The sequence below is a fragment of the Trematomus bernacchii genome, unplaced genomic scaffold, assembly GCF_902827165.1.
Source record: "Trematomus bernacchii unplaced genomic scaffold, fTreBer1.1, whole genome shotgun sequence".
NCBI classification, from domain to species: domain Eukaryota; kingdom Metazoa; phylum Chordata; class Actinopteri; order Perciformes; family Nototheniidae; genus Trematomus; species Trematomus bernacchii.
In genome coordinates this window covers 4,233,738-4,257,910 of record NW_022987685.1, presented here as the reverse complement: position 1 = coordinate 4,257,910, position 24,173 = coordinate 4,233,738, and the positions used below count along the sequence as shown (strand labels likewise).

The window sequence follows — 24,173 nt, the reverse complement described above, 5'->3', positions numbered from 1 at the left end:
CATGTACACATGCACAATAGTCCCATTGCAGAACATGCAAAGTCAAGTAAGGCCAATGAACTCAAAGAAGTAATGGTCCAAGATTTCATTCAACAGAGGAAGATTTGGTCAAAAAAATTAAGATAAAATGGATAATATTGACAAAAAAAATCTCTGTAGTTTTAATATAGCAAGAAAACAAATGTAGTACTGTCAATTCTTTTTGTCTTATATCGTGCAGCCCTATGATACAGGATCTTTCACAGTGTGGTGATGCAGAAGTGAATGTTATGACAGTTTTCTCCATTCAAATGAATGTGTGAGTGTTTACCTTCATGTGTGTGTGTGTGTGTGATGCGTGGCAGTCTTCGGGAGCAGACTCCGGAGAGGACAGAGCTGCAGCTGTGACGAAAGGCAACAAGGACAAGGTGGGTGTTTCAGTTAACCTCCGCTGAGTGTTTGCCATTGTTCCACAGCTCAGATAGTGTTGCTCAATGTACAAAAAGGTAGCTTTAAAAGTTTGGAGTAGCTGTGTTTCACCTTTCTGTCGATAGATGTAGGTTTGTGTGTTGTCGTCTAAAGTTCTTACCCTTTGTCTTTCTCCGTAGGAGGCTTACAGTCACAGTAGACTTTTCCTCCGCCTCTCCCCAACTAACCCTTTCACTCCTACCCCATTTAAGGTTTGTGGGTCTCTGTGTTGAGCTCTCCCCTTCCTCACTCTGTGTATGATGTACAGCAATGTAAATACACCATGATACAGTTCAGGGCTGCAACTAAGCATCACTTTAATTATCAATTAATCAGCAGATTTTTCTCTATAATAATGATTTGGTCCGTAAAATGTCAGACATTTAAAAAAATAAATGTGAGTCAAAGGTGATGTCTTCAAATGTCTTGTTTGTTCACCCCAGAACCGTAAGATATTCTGTTTTATTTAAAATATTTTTTTTTTCTGACATTTTTGCATAATTAATCCATAATCATTATTATTATTTTGTTGATCGACTAGTCTTTGCGGCTCTAATACAGTTCATGTTTTGAATATATTTGAACATGCTGTACATTCATACACTTGTTCATGTCCTAACATCTCCTCCATCTGTCTCTTTTCCTTTGTCCATTTTTGTGAAATCAAAATGTTTTGTCCCGTTTGTCTTTTCTTTCTCACTTTCAAAAATATTGACTCACTTAAGCGGATGACAAAGACACATTCGAGATATTTTTGCACATCATCTTGTTGTAAACCAATTTAAACAACAGTTAAAGTGATCTAAATGTGATTTATTTCCCCTGGTTTTCAGGTAAGTGTCATGATGAGTGATTATTGTTTAATTATATGCAATACATCAGTTATATACATATACTTAAATATAAGCATCATATTATAAATTAAGCTATATTCTAATTAACCTAATTCTAGCCTTAAGCATCTATATTACACTATTATTTCTCAGCCTAACATAAAAGGGATGAAGCAGTAAACCAAGCATTTGCATTATCACATCTTCATCTCAACATGATTCAAACTTCACTATAAAAAACCCTCTTCTTCCTCCTCACCTCTCACTAATAAACTGTTTTCCAACTCCTCCTGTGGCGTGACAGTCTGTGAAGCGTGAAGCGGTGAAGGCACCTCCCACCAGCGCCGTCCTCCCCCTGCCGGTGATGCCCCATGTGGGGGAGACTGACACCGACACACTGACGGAGAGTCCTGGAGGACCTGCAGAGGAAGAGGAGGAGGAGGAGGAGGAGGAGCAGAGGGTGGAGCAGCAAGAGGAAGAGGAAGAGGAGGATGAGTTTGGATACAACTGGAGTGAGTCTACTTTGTCTTTTATTTAAATGTGCAATTATATACTGTGTTAGAAACAAGAGTTCAGGTTTTTCTTGTCATTTAAGGGGAGACACAACAGGTGAAAAGGATAGTGTGTGTCGCTTTAAATCCACTCTGGCCTATCAATTCAATCCTAGTTTAAGTGAATGTGACTTGGGAGAAATGTGCGGGATAGCATTATAAACCCCTGGAAGTTTCATTTGAATAGTATAGTTAAGGAATACAGACAGGATATGCATTGACAGAAGCAACATGCTTTATCACCTCTCTGCCACTAGAGGTCCTGAAAGGCACTTTTAGTTTCTCTCATGTTCATAAATCCATCTGCAAGAAGAAGAGCACACATTCACGGTCTTTATGTGGCTGTAACTTCAGTAAAATGAAACTCTTAGCATCCGGCAGACTGCTGAATGTCAAACTGCAGCACGAAGTCACCGCTTCAAGGAGAACGGGTCACACAGTCAGACACATTCAACTCAGGAGACCGGACTTCCTGCTGCACACACCTGGGACTCTGTGTGAGAGAGATTGTGTGCATGTGTGTGAGAGTGTTCCCGTCCTGTGGGGATAAGATTGATGAGGTTGGGCCCAGGGAGGTGAGTTGTGGAGATTAGTGCAGGACTGATGGCCCAACAGTGGCAGGAAGCCCAGAACAACAGGAGAACATCGGTCTGTCTGACGGGAGAGGGGGAGAGAGACAGGAGAGGATGGAATAGATCGAAAACTTTGCAAACAAGTTTTAGACAAAGAGATAAAACTCAGCAGCCTGATATGTAAATCTTTTGATGCCTGGGGTCTTTCCAATTCCAAAAAAATGCCCATTCTTTTGAGCAACACGACAGAAAATGAACAAAATATACATCAGCAGAGGTGGGAAGTAGTGGAGTACAAATACTTTGTCACTGTACTTAAGTACATTTGTTCTGCTATCAGTACTTTACTCCACTACTTATTTTTCTGCCAACTTTTTACTTTTACTTCTTAAATGTTTAACACAAATACCTGTACTTTCTACTTCTTACATTTTCAAACAGGTATTATTTAGAGTCATTGCGTGCCTATTGATTTGAACACGATCCGTGTATCCATCATTTCCTGGTCTTCTCTAAAGAAGAGGGACCAATGAGAACGTTGTCATGTTGCCGTTGTTCAGCATGGAAACATTCATTAGCTAACAATGACATTATTGTTCTATTAATATAAAGGGAGGTCAGGTACTCTTTAAAACAGCTGGTAGTTATGGGTACTTTTTACTTAAGTACATTTCGAAGCCTACTTTTCTTGAGTAAAGAAGTTTAGTCACTACTTTCACCAGAGTATTTTTAAACACGAGTATCTGTACTTCTACTTGAGTAAAGGATGTGTGTACTTTTGCCATCTCTGTACATCAGTTTACATCTTTCTGTCTTCACCTTTTCCAGAGAACGTCTCCCAGCGTTACGGCGGCCTCCCGGGGGTCCTGCACATGATGGAGCTGGAGAAGGGGAGGACGGGCCTGGGTCTCAGCCTGGCCGGGAACAGGGACCGCTCCCGCATGAGTGTGTTCGTGGTGGGCATCGACCCCAACGGGGCGGCGGGCAGGGATGGACGCATGGTGGTGGGGGACGAGCTGCTGGAGGTAAGGGGGTTTGGGAAAGAAATGTCAGGATGTTTCAATACGTAGAGGAATAATTCATTAATGATATATTTGTGTGTCCGGTCAGATCAACGGGCAAGTCCTCTACGGACACAGTCACCAGAACGCCTCCTCCATCATCAAGAGCGCTCCTTCCAGAGTCAAAATCATCTTTGTCAGGTAAAACATTTACTATGAGCACACTTTCATGGCACCTATATTTCATTGTCAGACTGTTCATGATCAAATCTGACCTAAAAAAGTTCAAATCTGTTGTAATGTTGTTCAAAATACAACAGAGGGAGCTGTTGCGATTCAACAGAAGCACACAGTTGAAGGCGGAGAGTCAGAATATAAATAAAGTAACACATTCTTCCTCATAAAAGCAAAATGTATTGTTAAAAATACAAATTGTAGTTCAATTTGAATATTAAAACTGGGCTTTACCCACCACTATAGCTGCATCTAAAAGGTTTTGTGTATGTAAAGTAAAACAATTAAGTATGACAAAGGGACACTAAAGAAAAACGTGTGCTGTTTATGTGTACTTTTCTCCCACAATGCAATGCTATCTTCATAGCCAAAACGAATAAAACAAAAAACATATTTAGAAAACAATAGATACATCATTTTTTTCTTTATTACTGTAACTGGGCATTTGGAAGTTGCAGTTTATTGAAGTATCGTATCATTTCTTTGTTTTTTACTTAAGAAAATGGCACACTATAACTATGATTGTGTAAACAGATCAGTGAGCAGTCTACACATCAGCACAGAGTCAGACATGTTGACCTTTGACCCCTCCTCAAACAGTCCTCTCCAGAATCACACTACTTAACCTCCTACTTAATTCTCATCCCTGCGCTGACCCGGAGAGAAACACTGTGATCAGACGTGTAACTCATGGAAGAGCAGCGTTTATTTAAGAGTTATGACTCCCTCTCTCTGGAGCAGGAACACGGAGGCGCTGCAGCAGATGGCTGTGGGACCGGTGAGAGAGCAGGAGGGGGGAGACATGGAGGGGAGAGACCCTGAGGACCCCCCCACTGAGGTACCACCCACAACATGGCCCCACAAAAACAACAATCACACATGATGCAGATGCTAAAGCTCTGTCTGCATATAACTCACACACTTGTATTAGTGCTTCTACTTTACCCACATGCAGCTGTGGAAGACATACACAGATACGTTACTTCAGTAAAAGTACATATACGAGAATCTAAAATAGTAATTTACAAGTTAAAGTCCTGCATTTAAAATGTTACTTTAGTAAATGTATGGATAATGCTGGATAATACATAATTTTTTAACCACGTAATTATTGAAAGTATAATTTGTTCTATAACAAATATTTCCGCTTTCTCAAATATGTATAGGCCTATTTCATTATTTTCATTTAAAGTGGATATCTTTGGGTCTTTAAAGACATCAACTTGGATTTTGCGATAACAAAATGAATCCTTTGAAAGTTATATTATTGTGTTGGTTTAACTAACAAATACATTAAGAGTAGTTAATTTTTCACTACACGGAGCCAACATTACTTTTTAGTAGTATAGTACTTCATCTAATGTGTCACAAGTAACTACATAGTAAGTAAAAAGTACAATATTTCCCCTGAGATGTAGAAGAGTAGCAGAATAAAGTAGCATAACAGTAAGTCAAAAATGGACTAAACTTGAGTAAATGTACCGAGTTATGTTCCACCCCTGCTCCTGTGTAATTTAGTTTTTACGCTGCAGCACGCTCCTAAATTGTTTTCATGCATGTTTGCTCCTAAAAGTCTCTTTGTGTGGTCCTGCAGTTCCTGTGTGACCACCAAAACCACAAACACACTCAGCAGCCAACACACACGTACACTAACTCAAACTGCATTAACTAACTGCTGCTGTTTCCTCACAGCCAGAAACTACTGCTGCTAACGGAGACACTTCAAAATATATTCATCACGCCATAAAGCTGAAGGTGAGACACTTCACACGGGACAGACTGCTCTTTGGAAACACAAAAATAAAGACCATAATAGACAGGAAGTCTGGCCATAATGAGGGAGGTGTACACAAAAACAGTCAACGGGGTATGACAGAACGAGAGCGGTGGACTCTGACTAACGGCCAGGAAACAGAAAAGAGACGGAATAAAAAGAAAAAGCAGTTCCAAAGGGTCATAAACGCTCAGTTCACCCAAAAGAGAAAAACATTGCTACCTCTTGTGGTGTCTACGTTCTTGCCCTGCAGATATGTTCAGTTATATTTGCTAAGGTTTTCAGTATCAAGCATTGAAAAACTTCACATTTGAAAAAAACGTTAAGCAAAGAAAATAGTTCCGTATGCCGAGTATTTTCAGTTATTTATATACCTATTCTTACATATATCATACAGCAGAAGCCTCAGAATCGGACTCATTTGGGAAACTAAATTATTGTGATTCCAGTGAACTAACCGTTTAAAAAGAATGAGTAAAAAAGACCCCATGCGGTGTGTGTAAAGCCGCAGGAGCTAACAGTGAAAATGTGGCAGAATCGGGGCAGCTCCTTATCTTTCTGGAGAGAATTATCATCATTAATGCTTGCTTTCTGCAGCTTCATTATTTCCCATGTGTCGGTCTGTATGCTATGCAGAGTCCTTCATCGGGTCGGGTACCAGACGGGTGACCCGCAAAAAAAGTGATTCGCGGGTGGTATTTTTTCAAACGCTTTTTTCCGGGTTCGGTTCTGGGTAAAACAAAGATGATGCGGGTCGGGTCGCGGGTGTTGCATAATAAATATATTAAAATAATAATAATTTAGTTTAATGTTTAAATCCTCAGACCTCTCCCCTGTGGGACCGCGCATAATCATAACCTCTGCAGCGCATCAATCTGCTGCTGAGCGCGCCACATTCAAAATGGCTGAGGTGAAAGCGGAGCTCGGAGAATACAGCATTTTCAATAACACTTCCTCAAGAGCGAAATCCAACGTCTGGGAGGCTTTTGGTGTCATCCTAGATGGAGAAAATAACCAACATCCCACGCTTTTTGAGACAAATATGCAACTGCGTGTGTTAATAATTGCACGTTTTCACTGCTCATAAAGGATACGCGGGTTCGGGTCGGTTTGCGGATCTTGTGCCGACGGGTCGGGTCGGTTTGCGGAACTAATTGGCAATATGTGCGGGTGGCGGGGCGGGTTCGGTATTGCACGTCGCGGGTGCGGGGCGGGAGCGGGTCTTGAAAATCAGACCTGTGCAGGACTCTGATGCTATGTGTACTCAATGCTGTGTTTGTCCAACAGCAGGACGGAGGACTGGGCATCACCTTCGTGGAGGGAAACACAGAGAATGGAGTGGAGATTCAGAGTATATCTGAAGTGAGAGGACACACAGGAAAGGTAAGTCTCACATCCTGCAGCTGATGATGAGTGTGTGTTACAAAAGTGATTACTGATCTAAACTGTGATGTGCAGGAGGGCTGTATGAGACCAGGGGACAAACTCCTAACTGTGAACGGGGAATCAGTGCTCGGCTACACTGTGGAACAGGTAAATAAAGTATTCCCTGTGAGTTTTCTTATGTCAGAAGGAAAGATGATGTCTAATGATGTATTCTCTGTTTTAGGTGAACTCTCTCCTGAGGACATCCAAAGGTCCAGTGAAGCTCACCTTCTCGTCTCTCCCGTCCACCAGTGAGGATGGGGATTGCTCCGATGGCATCCTCCCAGGCTTTCCAAGCATGCATAGCATTGCAGCAACGACTCTGAGTCAACCAGAGGCAGAGGCAGTGATGAGTGGGTCCCCTTTTTAGACGTTTGACTTCTTATTCACGGAGATAAATAAAGGATCAATCAGCTCACTTTGTTCTTCCTCTGCTGCAGGTTTGAGTCGCTCCTCCACCCCCACCACGCTGACCTGTGACCCCACGACGTGTCCCATCATCCCCGGCTGCGAGACGACCATCGACATCTTCAAGGGCCGCACCGGCCTCGGCCTCAGCATCGTGGGGGGCTGCGACACCCTGCTGGTAGGACAATATCAATGACAATCTGTATATTATTTAGAATTTCTGCATTTTCCCGTCATATCATTTTGTTAGATTGTATATTTACCTTACCCGAAATGTTTTCAAAAATGTTCAAAGCACTATAAATGTGTAATTTAAAGGTTTCCTCTGGTCTGCTGTAAAATCATTGTATCTCTTTTGAGCATTTGTCAGCAGGAAGTTGTCCAAAATGCACTTTTTTAAATCCGATTTTAAGCCTATTTTAACACTAGAACCGCCAGAGATTTTTTATACCTAAAACCTCCACCTGGGTCAAATTGACCCGCTATTAGAATGCATTGATTTTCAAGGTAAAATGTTCTTTTATTGAACAGAGAGTTTTGATCGCACAGGGATGAAACGTATACCAATATAATCTGTGGACTCTCAGCTTTTCATATGACAGGGCTCGACATTATAAATGGCCCGCTGGCCCGGAAGCATTATTTAGACACCCCGGCCAGCATAACGTACTTTCAACTCGCCCCACAGCTGTTTGCTGCGGAGCGCAGTGCGAGCAGTCTCCTTCACAACTTTTTTTTCTCTCTCTCTCTCCTCTCTCTCTCTCTCCTCTCTCTCTCTCTCTCCTCTCTCTCTCTCTCCTCTCTCTCTCTCCTCTCTCTCTCTCTCATCTGTCTCTCACCTGTCTCTCTCTCTCTCTCTCCTGTCTCTCTCTCTCCTCTCTCTCTCTCTCGTATCTCTCTCTCTCTCTCTCTCTCTCTCTCTCTCTCTCTCTCTCAATATATCTATCCATCTATCTATCCATCTATCTATCCATCTATCTCTCTCTCTCTCAATCTATCTCTCAATCTATAAGGAGGAACCGCAGTAGACAAAAGGCGTTGCTATAGCAACACGTCATGTTTATATGAAAAGGGGTGGGGTCAATATGACCCGCTTGGCGGAAATAGGTATAAATGGCAATTTTTTGGGTGATTTCTTCAATCTGACTTCATATTGACAATTTTTAACAACAGAGGGTGGTACATAACACACTTTCAGGAAAAGTCACGGACTGGGAGACTTTAATATTTTATTGAAAAAAAGTTACATCAAATATAAAACAGCTCGGGGTCAAATTGACCCCGTTGGCGGTTCTAGTGTTAAATGTGAAAATGCATTGTTAATCCTCTGTGGATAATTCTGCAATTGAATGTCTAAAAACAACTAAACCTTATGGCATCACACATGTAGTAGTAGGCTTTTTATAAAGTTAGTTGCACAAAATGTATAAATTCGCTTGCAATGACTCATGCCTATTTACAGAAACTCAGAATTTTAACCTCAAACTGAAAATGTATTCACTGTTTGACCACTTTATATCAGAGGAGAAGAGACACTAAACATCTCCTGAACCATCCACACTGAATGAATCCTAACCAGGAGAATCATTTCCAAAAGATACTGTAAATCCTAAAAAAATAAGTACCATGACTGTACTTTAAGTCCCCACCAAAACATGCCACCCAGTGAGAATGTGTGCTGGTGGTGTAACGCAGGTTCAAAATAGCCGCGGTGGCTCAGGAATGTAGGAAATGATGTTGTCCCAGCCTTCCTCCTGCTGCTCCTCCTGCTCCTCCTCCTCCTCCTCCTCGGCACATCTATTCTGTCTGCTCAGTCAGGCTTGGTGGAGCAGCTCTTTGTCCGCAGCAGACAATATCCAGCCCAGGAATGTAACCTCTGAACCCCAAATGACACTCACACTTAGAAAACAGAAACCAAAATAAGTCTAAAATTATCCTCGCTACATAGATGGACCTTATGCAACTGCTTTATATTTCCTCGCACTACCTACTGTCCTGTATCCCTCTCCTTTCCTCCAGTTAAATCACTACTGCTCTCATTTTCTTTCTGCTCTCTTCCTCTCACTGCAGGGGGCCATCATTATCCATGAAGTGTATGAAGAAGGAGCTGCTTCTAAAGATGGCAGACTCTGGGCAGGAGACCAAATCCTGGAGGTATAATGAGTATCACAAATGAGCTCGATAAAAATGAGGCTGAACACATGTCAATAACTGAAGGAGCTTTCGAATAAATGCTTGGTTTAGTGTGAGAAATTCATCGATATACGACTCTACATATATAACATAATATACACTATAGAAACGTTTTAGCATTACTAAGTCTCAATTTGAAGGACTTCCAGGGTCTTTTTTCAGTAAAAGGCATCATTTCCCATCTTATTTCTGTTTTTAACCGGCTGTTTTGTGCTTCCTTGTGAACGTATGACGCTGAGAGACGAGTTAAGTATCGCAGCTCAACTTGGATTTGCCCTGCGTTTGACCTCAGGCTTTGTGAAAGAGGGAGGGCGGGGGAAGAGATTTGTTATGGAAGCTCAATCAGTAGACCTGAAATGAAGGGCGTGCACACACACAAACACACACACACACATTCAAGGCCTTATGACTTAATTGCCCTCTTCTTTTCATTTCTGTCCTGGAGCCAAGCTGTTCTGTTTAGATGATCGGGTCAGAGAGGAAAAGTGAAAGGAGCTTTTTCCCCAGCGCACAGCACGCTGCGATGGGAAAAAGCTAATGGGGTATTTCCCCCCTTTAATGTGGGCAGAGGAGCCGGACATCAATCCTCACGCTGACCACTCAGCTTCCCTCTAAGCGTTATAACATTTTTATATTATGATCCAGAGTTAGATAGCTCAGCAGTTTTGAAGAAATGTGACCTCAGCGGCCAAAGGAAAATTCTCTTTTAGCATTAAATGACGCTGTTAAGACTTTTATAGCTCTCTGCTGCTGCATTCACTTTATATAAAAAGGGATGAAAGGGGCTCTGCTGCTCTGCAGACTGTTTCAAATGAAGACATTTTCCCAGACAGTTTGTTTTATGCAATAAACTACATGTAATGCATTATTTATCATTTTCTGTGGTTGTTCCTAAATCTTTGAATCTTGTACAGACTCATTTTAGCATATATTTAACTGAACAGCATTGAAATGTTTAGATCACATGAAATAAAATAACTTTGATCAATTGTCAAAGTCAGGATTTCTGAAAAAGTTGGAAAAACTCTGACATTGTGTTACTGGAGACACGATAATATCTAACTTTTACACTGACCTCTCAGGTGAACGGCATCGACCTGCGAGTAGCGAGTCACGATGAGGCGATCAACGTCCTGCGGCAGACCCCCCAGAGGGTCCGGCTGGTGGTCTTCAGGGACGAGGCGCAGTACAAGGAGGAGGACCTGTGGGACTCCTTCAGTGTGGAGCTGCACAAGCAGCCAGGACAGGGCCTGGGCCTGAGCATTGTGGGGAGGAGGTGAGGACGATTAGTGCTACTAGGACTACAACTTAATGCATAGTGGGACAGTATTACAGTTGTTATTATTATTAAGTTAGCATACAAGGAATCTTGGTAACCCTTAATATACACGTAAACATAGCTTAGAACAGAATTAACTAAGAAAAAGGAACAAATAAAACCTTGAAATTGTCTAATTTTGGTCTTTTTAAAATGATGAGCTTGTCTCTTGAGTATAAAAACAGATACACTACAAATATAAAAAATAGGTAATGGAAATGATGGAATGGAAATATATTAAACATAATTAAATAGTTATCTAAGAGTCAACATAGTTTGACAGTAACTGTATACATTCTCTTTTTTAATGCAGATCACGGGATGAGAGGTAATCACATTAAGATAGTGTGTATTGTGTATAGGGCTAGATAAATAGAGATAACATACACACACAAGACACAGTTTGTCTTGTTATATTTAAATGTAGATACTATAGCCAATGTGTGTGAGGTAGCATAGTGAACATAAGGATGGCAGAAAAAAGTGCAAAACTGAAATAGCTGCAACCACATAAATGCATGCATTCCCAAACACATAACCTTACAAACTACTGACCTCCAAACCTCGTAGGACAAACAACTGTGGCTGCAAAGTACTGGAGCTAAAAATCACCTTTAAATTAAATCATATTTCTGACACTACTGACAGATATGATGCTTTTTTAACATCAGACATTTTAAATAAGTTCAATTTAGAGCTGTGAAGGAAGCTTTACACACGTCTGACGGACAGGTTGTAGTTCTTACACAAACTAAATTTGTTTTTCTTTTTTTCACATAAATATTTGTAGGTAAAGCACATGTGGGAGAGGGGGAGTAGTGACTTATTAGTACTCGAATTCCGATTTCCGTGACTCGACTCGGACTCGCGCACTGATTGACGCGACTCGGACTTGGACTCGTGAATTTTGCGCACGATGACTTGGACTCTGACTTGGACTCTGACTTGGACTCGAGCAAGTTTTCTCTGGAGTCTTTTGTCCTCTATCCTGGCGTGTGCACCTGCGAGGCGAGTTCACGTACTGGGCCCCGCTATTCCAGTCTAAAGATGTCTATAGAGACACACCCCGCATCGTGCTGTATGCTTTCACACATTCTGCTTCCACATTTGAAAAGAGCAGCGCAAAATGCTCTATGTGGAAACAATATTGAAGAGAAGGCTCCGTAACACATTACTCTAAGGATCGAGTTCAGACATATAGGCTGTCTTGAACACTATCATCAGAGTAACGTGATCTAATCAATAAATAAAGATTCAGGTAACACGAAAGCACATGGCTACTTAACATGCAGAATGACGTCATTTTGCATGCTAAGTAGCCATAAACACGTAAACACGGAGCCGTTTGCCCCCCCAGAGCGTTTCGTCCGCAGATCTACCCACCTTGGGACCTGTTATCGTTATCTTTTTCTGCGTTTCCATGTCGGCCCCGTGTGGCCGAACCGTCTATCTGATAGTGAACTGTAGCAGATACGACCGTTATCTTCCTCATGTGGCTGGGGCCTAAGTGAATGACCTACACATTCATATTCACTGTTAAATGTGTGTTAAATGTTAGTATGTCACATTTTTGTATAAAATCTATTTATATAATAATAGGAGATTGAGTAGCTTACTGGGCTGCTGCAGGATGAAAAGCCACGTTGGTTATTTAAATGAAGTTGTAAATCATTCTCTCACATTAGTTTTGCTACACAAGTGGAAAAAACAACAATGCTCCATAGGAAGAGACAGCATAAAACTCTGGTTTGAAATGGAAAGTGCAAGCTAGCAGTTAGTGGTGAGGAGTGACAGCCAGGAGTCTGTGGTGAGGAGGATCGGATGATCTGCTCCGGTTAGTTTTATCCACGTGGAGATTGGCACCTCAGATATGCAAGATCTGCAGGGAGGATGTGCTTCAGGAAAACACACACAGGTCTCTGCTCGACAGAAAGGCAAATAACAATTTATTTGCTTGATAAAGGAATAAATTGCAGGGGAAAAATGTTTCCGATATAATGCAGCCCCATCTCTGCATTTATCTGCATTTCCCAGAGGTCAGCGCTCAGGGTGAGCATATATTGTGTGACTATGTTGACCTTTGGCTTCAGACAAACAATGTTGTGAAAGGATGTTTTGAAGATTGATCACTTGAACACTTTTTGGGGAGATAATTAGATCCTCAAAACCCACATTTGGTCACAGAGGGAGAAGCATGGGGTTGTTGCTGAGGGGGGATGAGCAGGTGGCAATAACAACAACGAACAGCTGACTTTAATAGGTGTCAATCAAGCACAAGCACAAAAACACTTGTGTTATTGCACTCAAGTTAATATCTCATGAAAATCTAGTGGGTTGTCCTGATAAAAATGTTCCTTCTCGATCTGAGGAAACTGCCCTGGTGGGTTCATCAGGTGTGGCCGCCGACCCTGGAGTGACCACTGGCACTGGAATGACCGGTGGCAATGGTGTTGCCGCCAACACCAGTATGGGAGTGAACGGGGGGTTGTCACTTCTGGCTCCAGAGGCTGTGGGTCTGCTTCGCCCACATGGAACCCAAACAGTCTTCGCCTGGGTTTGTACAGGCTGGTGTCCAGCTGCGTGACCAGCTGTTCCTGCTGTGCTGGTGGGGTCCCTCTTTCAATATTTGAAAGTCTTTGAGAAAGAGTCTCCAGTGCCAACCGTGTGGAAGCCCGCTCTGACTCTGCGGTCTCCAGTGCCAACCTCGTGGAAGCCCGCTCTGACTCTGCAGTCTCCAGTGCCAACCTCACGGAGGCCCGCTCTGACTCTGCAGTCTCCAGTGCCAACCTCACGGAGGCCCGCTCCTGAATCAGGGCGGACAATTGTGCCTCCGTTGCGGTCAAACGGATTTTAATAGCGCGGATCTCTGCGTCACCCAATCCAGCCGTGCATGTGGCAGACACCGGGAGCAGATTAAGTGTGATGGCCTGATAGGAAACAGAAAATAAATATGAATACCAGTGGTCACATGGAAATAAACAATATATTTTATCGCAGAGAGATGGTGTAAATATTAATGATTGACAATGAGGGACAATAGTACGTACCGCTTTCTTTTTAACAAGTCTAACTTTGCTTGCTTTTTTGGGCGCAGGGCTTTCAGGCGGCTTCTTTTTTTTTGCAGCCACCTGCGGGGCGGACTTGAAGTGAGAGCTTCGTTTTGCCTATGAATACAGAATATAACACAATTAGACATAAGCACAAGTGAAATGAAAAAATAATCACACATACAGTAGGTCTAAAGGGCAGAATATAGGTTATTAACAATCTCCATTTTTCTGCCTGACTGCAGCAAGCTTGTTCTGCAGTTTACGTTTTTTAAAGTAGTTAAACTGGGCAGTACAATCACCACGCTCCACCATCAGGCCAATGCTTATGTGGCAACATTTCAGACGTCCCCTGTGCAAAGGCAGATATCTATCTGTTGCCATAAATCTAAATCAGTAACGACAGCCACTTTTTGCAGCTAGCTTGCTACCTCAGCATACACCATTGTAAATATGTTTTAAACCTAACCTGCTGCTTCTTCTTTTACCTTAGTTCTACTGTGTATTGTGCTCTGCAGATTATGCACTAGCAAACCAAAAATAAACATTGAGCATGCAAAGCAGCAGACAAGATATTTTCTATTCAGTTCTATTCTGAGCATATGCAGGATTCAGGATGGAAAACATATTTATTGAGGTCACAGTTGCTTTTAAATATTCCATCCTTAGCTGCTGCTCCCCTGGAGGGCAAGCTACATTTGTGCAGAGGAAAAATGTGAAATTGTGGGATCAATAGTGTATTATTAATGAAATGTTAAACTACAGCAGTATGTTACAATGAAGGTCAACTAGTACATTATGACTTTTACAGTAAATGTTATCTCACTGTGCTGTTCCTTTCTTAACAGGAACGACACCGGAGTGTTTGTGTCTGACATTGTGAAGGGGGGGCTGGTGGACACTGACGGCCGGCTGATGCAGGGCGATCAGATCCTGTCCGTCAACGGGGAGGATGTGAGGACGAGCACGCAGGAGGCCATGGCTGCACTGCTCAAGGTACGACTGTCACACTCACGGTTGGTGAATTAAATGTATGGTTTGAACTAAATACTGTTCCTCGTGTTGCAGTGCTGCGTGGGGCCCATCAACATGGAGGTGGGGAGGTTTAAAGCCGGGCCCTTCCACTCTGAAAGAAGACTCTCTCAGAGCAGTCAGGTACTGTTACTACACATCTTTTAGGAATTACATTTGATTGTTTTCTCTGACAAAAAGTGACAACGCTAAATGACTCTGTTTCAGATGAGTGAGAATGGCAGCACCAGGTTGGTCTCTCAGGCAGACAATGGCCCTACTGACCCCGACAAACCAAACATGTGTCTAGACAGTAAGTATCATGCCCCAAGTATTCCAAGTGACAATAAATCAAGGCAATGCAAGGTTTGTGGTAGTCATATGTGCAGAAGCTAGGCGTCTTGCTGCTAACTAGCTTTAGCTAAGTAGCATGTCTGCAGCAGTCTAGGCTTTAGCTGTTATTATGCTACACTAACGTCAAATTGAGGTGGTATAAACATGTAGAAATATGGCAAAAGCCTCCTATATATCTACAAAAAGTCATGTATTGTTATCCAGGATCCGCTGCTCAGTTTCTCAGATATATAAAAAAAGAAAACTGCAGAAATTGGGATGTGGAAAAGCGTCTGCACTATTAAGAAAGCAGGAAGAAACATAGGAAAAACGTGGCCCAGGTTTCTGATCATTTTGCATGTTTGTTCCCTTCACAGCTCAAGAGCATCAGGAGACCAGGACAGTGGAGTTCACTAAGGGGCCCCATGACTCTCTGGGGGTTAGTATAGCGGGGGGCGTGGGCAGCCCTCTGGGGGATATCCCCATCTTCATCGCCATGATGAACCCTGTGGGCCTGGCTGCTCAGACTCAGCAGCTCAAAGTACGACATGTTCATCTCCCTCTCTCTGAATACTGAACCAAGAATCTGCATGCCAGTAATTCTTGTGTGGGATGTAATGTGAATATTAATTATGTACGGGCATATCATTCCCACTCACTTTACTCAGTTTCAAAGGTCAAGAGCTATTAGTTAGAGACGGAGAAAAACAATTGTAGCTCTGTGTGACAGAGAGGAGGACAATAGCCATAGCGCTAACACGGGTAATAAATCTCCCACTGCTGCATTCAGATCAGTTAGCCTACTGAAGGGCTCATTGAAGTAAAAGAGGCCAATCTTGAATAGTATGTTAAAGCTGCTTTATCCTTTCACAGGGAATGAGAGAGGATAACTCGACATCATGAAATTACTCAGTCGTACGGCGTGGTGAATTACATTTCAAATCATTATCCACATCCTGCTATCATGGAGAGTTATCCAGACTTTTGTCAAGAAACAATACATTTATAGAAACTAGATAACATGACTACTGCATACTTAACATTGCTTATACATATGCATACTGTCTTTAAGGGAATAAAAGGGCTGCAACTCATGATTACTTTCTTTGTAGATTAATATGCTGATTCTTTTCTTGATTCATCGATTAGCAGAAAACATTATAACGAGTCATAGGACCAGCTTTCTTTACATTTTCTCTGCTGCCAACTTTCTTTCCAACGTGTTTTGCTCTTGTGTCTTTTTTAAATTGCACTAAACTCTATTCCAGATTGGGGACCGCATCGTCAGTATCTGTGGGAGCTCGGCTGAAGGCATGACCCACGCTCAGGCTGTCAGTCTGCTGAAGAGCGCCACAGGCACAATACAGCTGCAGGTACACACACACACGGTTTTTCAATTGTGAGAAGAGTACCTGAAGTCACCCTGATGGAGCCCTAGCACCTCACTTTCAGTCTTTATCTTGCAACATAAGAAAATGTGTGTGTTTTGGTGTACCTGCAGGTGGTAGCAGGCGGCGACACCTCTGTGACCGGACCCCCTCCGGAACCCCCGGCTGCACCTATTACTCCCAGCTGCATCTTCCAGGACGACCTCGGGTATCAGCTGTTTACTATACAAAGAAGAAAACAATTATGGAGCTGCAAGTAGAAGGGGATTTTTTTTTAACAACATTTTCCGTGTTTGCTTCAGCCCCCCTCAGTATAAAAGCATCAATCTGGAGAGAGGACCTGATGGCCTGGGCTTCAGTATAGTGGGGGGGTACGGCAGCCCCCATGGAGACCTGCCCATCTACGTTAAAACCGTGTTTGGAAAGGTACAAGACACAATGCTCTGTTTGTATATTTGCAGAACTGGAAGAAATATGTATTTCACTTTTGTATGTGTGTTTTAAAAGGGGGCAGCGGCAGAGGACGGCCGACTGAAGCGGGGGGATCAGATAATGGCGGTTAACGGGCAGACTCTGGAGGGCGTCACTCATGAAGAAGCCGTGGGCATCCTGAAGAGGACCAAAGGAACCGTCACACTCACTGTCCTCTCATAATACACACTCACACATGTCAGAACTCAAATTGATTAGTGGGATGTGCTTAAATCTCCAGAGGTGAAAATATGCACACTGCTTTATTTCCTGATATTCATGAAGGAGCTTATTATCATTATTGAATGTAGCTTTAAACACTGTGATCCACGTAAGCCTACAGCACATAGACTAAAAAAAGATATGTTCCCTGAACCAGTCATGTCAAGTTAAGTTCATAAAAAGTTCTTATTTTAATCTCAAAGAGGTTGAAAATAGTTTAAGGAACAACTCTCTTACATTCCCTGGCTCTGGATTGAAGTATTTTCCTGTATTTAAATGAATTGTTTGATCAATATTAACACAAAAGTATTTCTACAGAGAAGCCTGTTTTCAACGTTTTTAGCAGTCTGATGTTATACCACAATCAGAGGATGAAAGAGCATGAAACTCCCTCGAGGTGATGAGCAGATTAGCTAAATTGAGCTAATTTCTGTATTAGCTGTAAGCAGCAATTCATCGTGTTGATTTTCCTGAAAGGCTGATGCGGCTGTGGCTGTTGCTAATTCAACATTTCATAAAGTCAAAAATACATAGCCTAAAGTCACTGTTGTTCTAGCAAAAGTGTCCAAGAGAACATTATTAAATGATGATGGCTAGAAGTCTGTATAAACCGGAAAAAATGTGTAAGTGAAGTCCTTAAAACTAAGAAGTGTGTCGTCGGAGTGCACATTTTACTAAATGAGGAATTGTTGGTGTGTCCTACTCACTGAAATATATTGCTGCTAAAGCCGATATATAAAAAGGTATTATGTAAGTATTCTGAATTTTTTAGTATTAAGTGCACAGAAAAGCAAAAGGCCGGCTCACTAGGTTTGACTGTTCGAGGGTTTGATTTAATAACGGACCTGCTCTCTTACTGTTTACTGAAAACAAAGTCATGTAGCTCCTGAAGGCTTTAGGCATGTGCTCTAGTTTCTTTCTCTTCTCTGTTTTATCACCATAAATATGCATTTCTAGCTCTGTCAATGGGACAGTATTGAATTTATTCACACTGAATTAAATAAAAGTGACCTTTGGATTCAATCTATGCGTTTTACTTTTCTTGTGCCTTGTATGCAAAAAGCAGACATCTTCCTCCTTCTTAAAATAATCTAAAAACACAATTAAATTCAGAAACAAATGCTCTTTTAAAAGCCTATTGAGCATTGTGAAGTGCAGGGCAGCTGTTACTCCATCTAACTGCTTGAGTTATTGTACAGCATATTCACAGCTGCCATACATCACACAAATACATTTTCTATAAGGAGATAAAAGCAATTCACTGTCGCATTTATGAAAGGGGGGAGTCACAAGGTGTTGAAATTAAATGCACATGAAGCGAGATTTATAGACAGAGGATAATATAGACTTGCTTGAATAGACTCAGTTGTCACCTGAGACTTAATAAAGCCTGAATGGAGAGAGACACAGCTCTCCATTAAAACATGACATCCCATCTGTCTCTGCACAGCTGCTCACGGCCTGTCTCAGCCCTATGTGTACTGTATGTGTGTGTGGGGTCCTGTGCATAAAGTATGCTTCCTTAAGTCGGTTTACAGACAGCATGGGGGTGCCAAATTAATCTCATGCTAGACCTTTGAAGCCCACCGTCTAATGAGGTCTGGGGGCGAGAATTAGCTCAACTGTTCACCCTAAGGTCAACAGTTACCTGCAGCTGCTGCTAGCTAACGCAGCTAGCACTCCCCAGCGGAGCTTTCCTACAGCACCTGTTGAACCATCATGCAGCCTCCCCAGGGTGCAGCAGACGCAGGTTGGTTTACACAACACTTGTCTGCACAGGCCTCTCAGATGTGAGATCAGATGTGGCCACTGCGTCACGCTTGGCTTGAGTGTGGGCGAGTGGTGTAAAGTTTCCACGTCAATGGCGCCATAGTTTAAAGACTGTATTATCAGGATGTCAATCAGGCCTCTATGTACATTTTCAAGGGATATGACCATGAACAAGACTCCATTCTTGGATTCATAAAACATTTAAAACAAAGACATGTCCTGTTGCATGACAAATGTTGACTTCATGACCCTTCAGATGTAACCTGTGAGATAAAGTTCAGAGCCCAGTATCATCATGACTCATGCACACTGGCTATCAAGAGTTTAAGCAAACAGAAACCTAAGGGCAAGGCATGTCCAAAGAGACACCATGATGCCTGCTAAACCGCTAACATGGGATCGAGCCTACTCAATTGTTGATTTAGAAATAGGAACCAGGTGGTGCAAATGTTTTAATCATGACAAAGTTGGCCTCAGAACATGGATAACATTACGCATGCTAAACATGTTGCATTGATACTGTGGACCTGCCATGCTAGCATTAGCATTTTGACCCAGAGGCAGATTTGTATTCTTGTTAAAAACTGGCAGCTCTCAGAAACATTCCCACAGGAGGTGTGTTTTTCTAACAAGTGTTTGAAAATCATTTTGCCATATCAAACCTGCCCTGACATATCAAACTGTCGCAATGAAAACACGCAGCTATAAGACACGCTCAGTTAGACAACATCATAGAGTACCTGAGAGTCAGGCATACTTTGCCTTTACTGAGTAGCGAGGGCCTTAAAAAGGTCACATTTCCTCACAATGACACGCCCTTGAATACACAAACAGAATTAAATTCCGCTGTGACAGTGGTGTAAAATTGCTTCTTGAAGTACACAAAGCTCTCTCTTAAGCAGCTTTTTTTTTTCACCAGGTTTCTGAGGATCGTTTGACCTTTCTGCGCCTGTTGCCTCGGGTCTTCACTGAGCTGTCAGAGAGATTAGCACATCACCGGCACACACAAGCCTCTGCATTGTTCCTGTCAGAGTACACTAGTTGCTCTTTAACAGTCCCTCCTCAACACACACACACACACAGATTGGGTGGAGTTGCTGGTGACACATGTCAGAGTAACATTTATTTCTTAAATTGATGTATAGCATTTAATAACCAATAAACATTGGAATGTGTGCAAGCAGCTCATTATGTCAGTTTCTTGTTTTCTCAAGATTATTATGCTTAATTAAACTTTATTGAAAGAGTAATGATAACCACAAACCGTACGGAAAATGTAACCTCAGAATCATAAACAAGTTTTACTACTCAAACTGGTAGTGTAGAATTATTGCTAGTATGGCGAGAGAAAGAACATTTTGCATGACAAATTTGACCAAGCCTTGCTTATATGGCGTTTACTGTAGTTTTACATATCTCACTGTGGTGTCTCGTTTCCAGAACAAACAAAGACATATAACTATGCTGCTTTTTTTAGAGGCCGACATTATGTTTCTCTAAGTAAACAGTATAACACAAACACATACTTCCCTTCTTCTCCATAACCCACAATTATGCCATACTTTGGGAGCAGGAAGCTGGGTGTTATCATGATTTACAGAGCAGTCATGACAGCTCAGCATTTCAAATAAAGCTGGAGTTAACGTGAGCAACGATGACATCATGCAGGTCGGGTTTCCTCACCTTTGTCATGTTTGCACAAAGTGGAGTGTGAGGGCTGCGCCTTGTGTTTACACAGCCAACAGAGCACATGCTCAATGAGGGAACACCAAACACTGACATTAAATGATCAACCCTCAACTGCAGTTATCCCCTGTTAGCAGTACAAACAGTGAGCTCAGCAGACAGTTTGTAATGAGCTGGCTCAAACTCTATCTCTGATAACAGGAAGCTGCTTCACCACAGGTTAAACACACCTTTACGTGTTCCTCTTGGTATGTTTGCATTTCAGTTACAGCTTCAAATTACATCACCCAGCCGCGGTCTGATAAGGCTCAGCAGTGTGTAATCATCATTTTATGAGCTGTGTGTAAAGTAATGCAGTGACACAGACGCTGGGCAATGTTTGCAGAGCTGAGGTTGGGGGGATCACCTGTGCACAGCTGCAGGGGTGTAGGAGCAGCATGTAATCGAATAATGCATGCAAAGTGTTGCTTTTCTTACAAATAACAATAATTTATTTAACTGAACATGTTCTGACTTTATCAGTTTTAAGATGAACACAGTCCACAGGTATGCTAGCTGCCATAAAAGGCTGGTTAGCTTTGGGAGACACTTTCCTTTGTTTGAAAACCGCGTACAGTAGTTTACAATACAATAGGAGTTTATCAGCCAAGGATTACTTAATGTTTGATTACGATGAGGTTAGAAGCAGAAATACTCATACGTGATCTAACAGGAATGCATGCCGCAGCCTTTTGAACTATGACATCACAGTGTGGTTGAGCCAGGTTCAATTTTTTTTATTTGTTTTGCTCTATTGGACTTGCCTCATTCAAATGAATGGGAAGCCTGTGTTTTTTCACACAGGGAACAAAGTCATCTGATTGAGACCTAAGTTAAAGGGCCCTATTTTTATTTTCAGGTTGATATAAGTATTCAGTGCCTCTACTGCTTTAAAGTTCAGAAAGGTATTTATTTTTATCATAGCCTACTGCCTGTGCTGCAGCACATCTTTTCCCCCTCTGTCTGAAAAGATAAACTACCTCCGGAGGGAACTTTGGAATTTTAGCCTTTGCAGACCATTTACATGCACACAAACCTATATGACACACTACAGGAAAGGGAAAACCCCAAAAAGCAGAATATGGCCACCTTTAGGGAACATAAAGGGACATTAAAGTTGAGTAATCATCTAAAGATCATGAACACATGTAATGAATCTATCCAATGGTAAAATTATACAAACAACTAAATGTAAACCTCCTTGAAATAAAGTCAGAGAACACCCGAGTCATTCTCTATGTCCGCCTCACCCATAAACTTCTGTACAAAATGTTGTGGCAGTCTGTTGAATAGTTGTTGAGATCTGTGTGAGCCAAAGTGGAGGACACATCAATGAGCCGACTATGCCACTAGCTAAAAATCAGTAACATACCAAAGGTCGAGCAAACACACTGCTGCTGTTCCACATGTGTTAAGGCTGTCTGTTATTGACCTGCATGTCTTTGCATTGCTGTGTAAAATCAAAGGCTTCCTATTGATTTTAAGGCAGGATGGTGATGAAAGCTCATCGACGCCTCCGGCCCTCGCTGTACATTTTATCTTCCCTCAGCAAACCTGCCTGCACCATTACACTGAATCGAGTGTCAAATTAAATGAGGATCCATAAACAACCTGTTTTCTGAGAGTGGTGCTTGTCCAGGCTTTGACTTGAATGTCTAACTTTTGATTCACGCTGATGCTCCCTTTATTATCCTGAGGATGACACTTTAAGAGCCTGTTCTCAATTCCACATTTACGACGCAGGCTTTAACCCCTCTTTAAGACTGGCTTACAATTGTTGGATGTGAATGGGCGGGTTATGGGGTGGTTGTAAACCTTTGAAAATGTCAGATTAAAAGCTGCAGTCCTTTTTACATTTTGCACATCTTGGCATCTTACCAAGACTTTGCTGCTCACTTGTCTTTATACTGTCACAAAAGCTTTATAAAGTCATAAAACTCCGCCTGAGTGGAGTTATTTACTTAGCAATGCTTTTGCTAAGAAAGATATTCTTTGTTATTCTTTTTTATTATCATCTTGTCTTTTCAGTAGCACTTCACTGAAGGCTTCAGAAAACAATCTATACGGGGGTAATCTTTGTATTTTGAAGACATGCTCAGACAGACCCAGGAACAGTAAAAAAAAAAAAGACAGTCAACAAGTACCTAAGAAGTGAGATTTAACCTTAGCAGATATGGGTTTGGTATCAAAGTGAGTGGGAAATACATTATTAGTTTCAACAGAGTATAGGTTATGGCGCTCAATATAAAAAGTCTAACGTCTAAAGGTGACTTTCATCAATTTCGTTCAGCAGTAGCTGTTCTGCTGCGTCAGTACTGAGGGTGCTGCTGAGCTGCTCTTCTTCGTTGGTCTGATTTATGAGGACTTCCTCTGCAGAGAGCCTCAGCAGGGCTTTAAAACATGTTTACATGCCCCTGACCAGGAGAACATCTCCCTGAGGTTCATGTCTGTTTGTGCTGTTACTGCTGCCTTCCTGCAGATCACACATGTCAGACAGCTCAGTTAGCTTCCTGAGTGGATTCACAGCTTTAAACAGGTGTAATCATGTCCTCTAGAGTAGACATTGTAAATCAGACAAAGAGGGCACAGAAACCTGTTTCCCTGCACATGCTTCTTTCATCAGCAGCCAGAGAATCGCCCATGTGTGACTGTGGATTGTATTCCTTTTTATGGCTATCTGACACGCCTCGGGTTGCCTGTCACATTAGTAATAAAGGAAGAAATGCGACTGGGTGACAATGTTTCTGCAGGAAAGATGCAAACGCTTGAGTCTGGCTTATGCTGCAAATGCACCTCAAGGGGAAACATTTTAAAGAGCTCTGATGGAATCTGTTCATGCATGACGAGAACAGCAATGATAGGAATTTCAAACTGAACACCTTTCACAACTACAAAAGTCAAACACAGTACAACACATAATGCAATGCAACATATCTTGCAGGAAAAGTATGTTTTGCAACAGCTTAAATGCAAATAGCTGCAAATGAAGAGTTCCTCTCAAAAGATCATCCTATCTAAACACTTATAGACCTTATGAAGCACTATGTGTTGTTCGATCATTTCACTCAGCGTGTGCCCTGAGAAAGTGTGAGAAGCAAAAAGAGAGCAGGGAAGCATCAGCCATCTACGAGGCGTCCATCATGCAGAGCTGCAGGCTGTTTGACTCCTCGCAAATAACAGGTTCATGCAAGCTTTCCTCAAACTGATGTATGCACTCCTGATGTGTTATGTTCCTTTTAGTTTCGTACAGGCAAATAAAACACGGAGGCATCGCCATCTATCATCGCCTGCTGAGATGGTAATAATTCTGGCTAAATTGCTACCTTGCTTAGAGAAATTATTTAATGACTTTTAGGACAGCAGAGACATTAGCCAGTCAGAGTTGTTGTTGTGTAAATAGTAAAGTCAGCACATTTCTGTGTATCGATAGCAACAACAGAGAACAAGAAG

At 42.0% G+C, this 24,173-nt stretch overlaps 1 protein-coding gene across 6 annotated transcripts in view; it reads left to right on the top strand.

The window, feature by feature from the left end:
- Nucleotides 1-18,251, top strand: part of LOC117487888 (multiple PDZ domain protein) — a 49,380-nt gene extending 31,129 nt beyond the window's left edge. For 3 of the 6 annotated variants that reach the window (XM_034136642.1, XM_034136639.1, XM_034136637.1), the window contains 21 exons: nt 345-407; nt 588-659; nt 1,585-1,792; nt 3,232-3,428; nt 3,514-3,605; nt 4,380-4,476; nt 5,331-5,393; nt 6,700-6,795; nt 6,871-6,945; nt 7,022-7,190; nt 7,278-7,423; nt 9,316-9,399; nt 10,521-10,714; nt 14,652-14,799; nt 14,872-14,958; nt 15,043-15,127; nt 15,525-15,688; nt 16,416-16,520; nt 16,649-16,743; nt 16,838-16,961; nt 17,043-18,251. In XM_034136642.1, coding sequence (XP_033992533.1) covers nt 345-407; nt 588-659; nt 1,585-1,792; nt 3,232-3,428; nt 3,514-3,605; nt 4,380-4,476; nt 5,331-5,393; nt 6,700-6,795; nt 6,871-6,945; nt 7,022-7,190; nt 7,278-7,423; nt 9,316-9,399; nt 10,521-10,714; nt 14,652-14,799; nt 14,872-14,958; nt 15,043-15,127; nt 15,525-15,688; nt 16,416-16,520; nt 16,649-16,743; nt 16,838-16,961; nt 17,043-17,189 — 2,511 coding nt within the window. In that variant the 3' untranslated portion in view covers nt 17,190-18,251. The remainder of the gene's footprint in view (nt 1-344; nt 408-587; nt 660-1,584; nt 1,793-3,231; nt 3,429-3,513; nt 3,606-4,379; nt 4,477-5,330; nt 5,394-6,699; nt 6,796-6,870; nt 6,946-7,021; nt 7,191-7,277; nt 7,424-9,315; nt 9,400-10,520; nt 10,715-14,651; nt 14,800-14,871; nt 14,959-15,042; nt 15,128-15,524; nt 15,689-16,415; nt 16,521-16,648; nt 16,744-16,837; nt 16,962-17,042) is intronic. The other 3 variants (XM_034136638.1, XM_034136641.1, XM_034136640.1) reach the window with 3 other exon arrangements.
- The last annotated feature ends 5,922 nt before the right edge of the window (nt 18,252-24,173 follow it).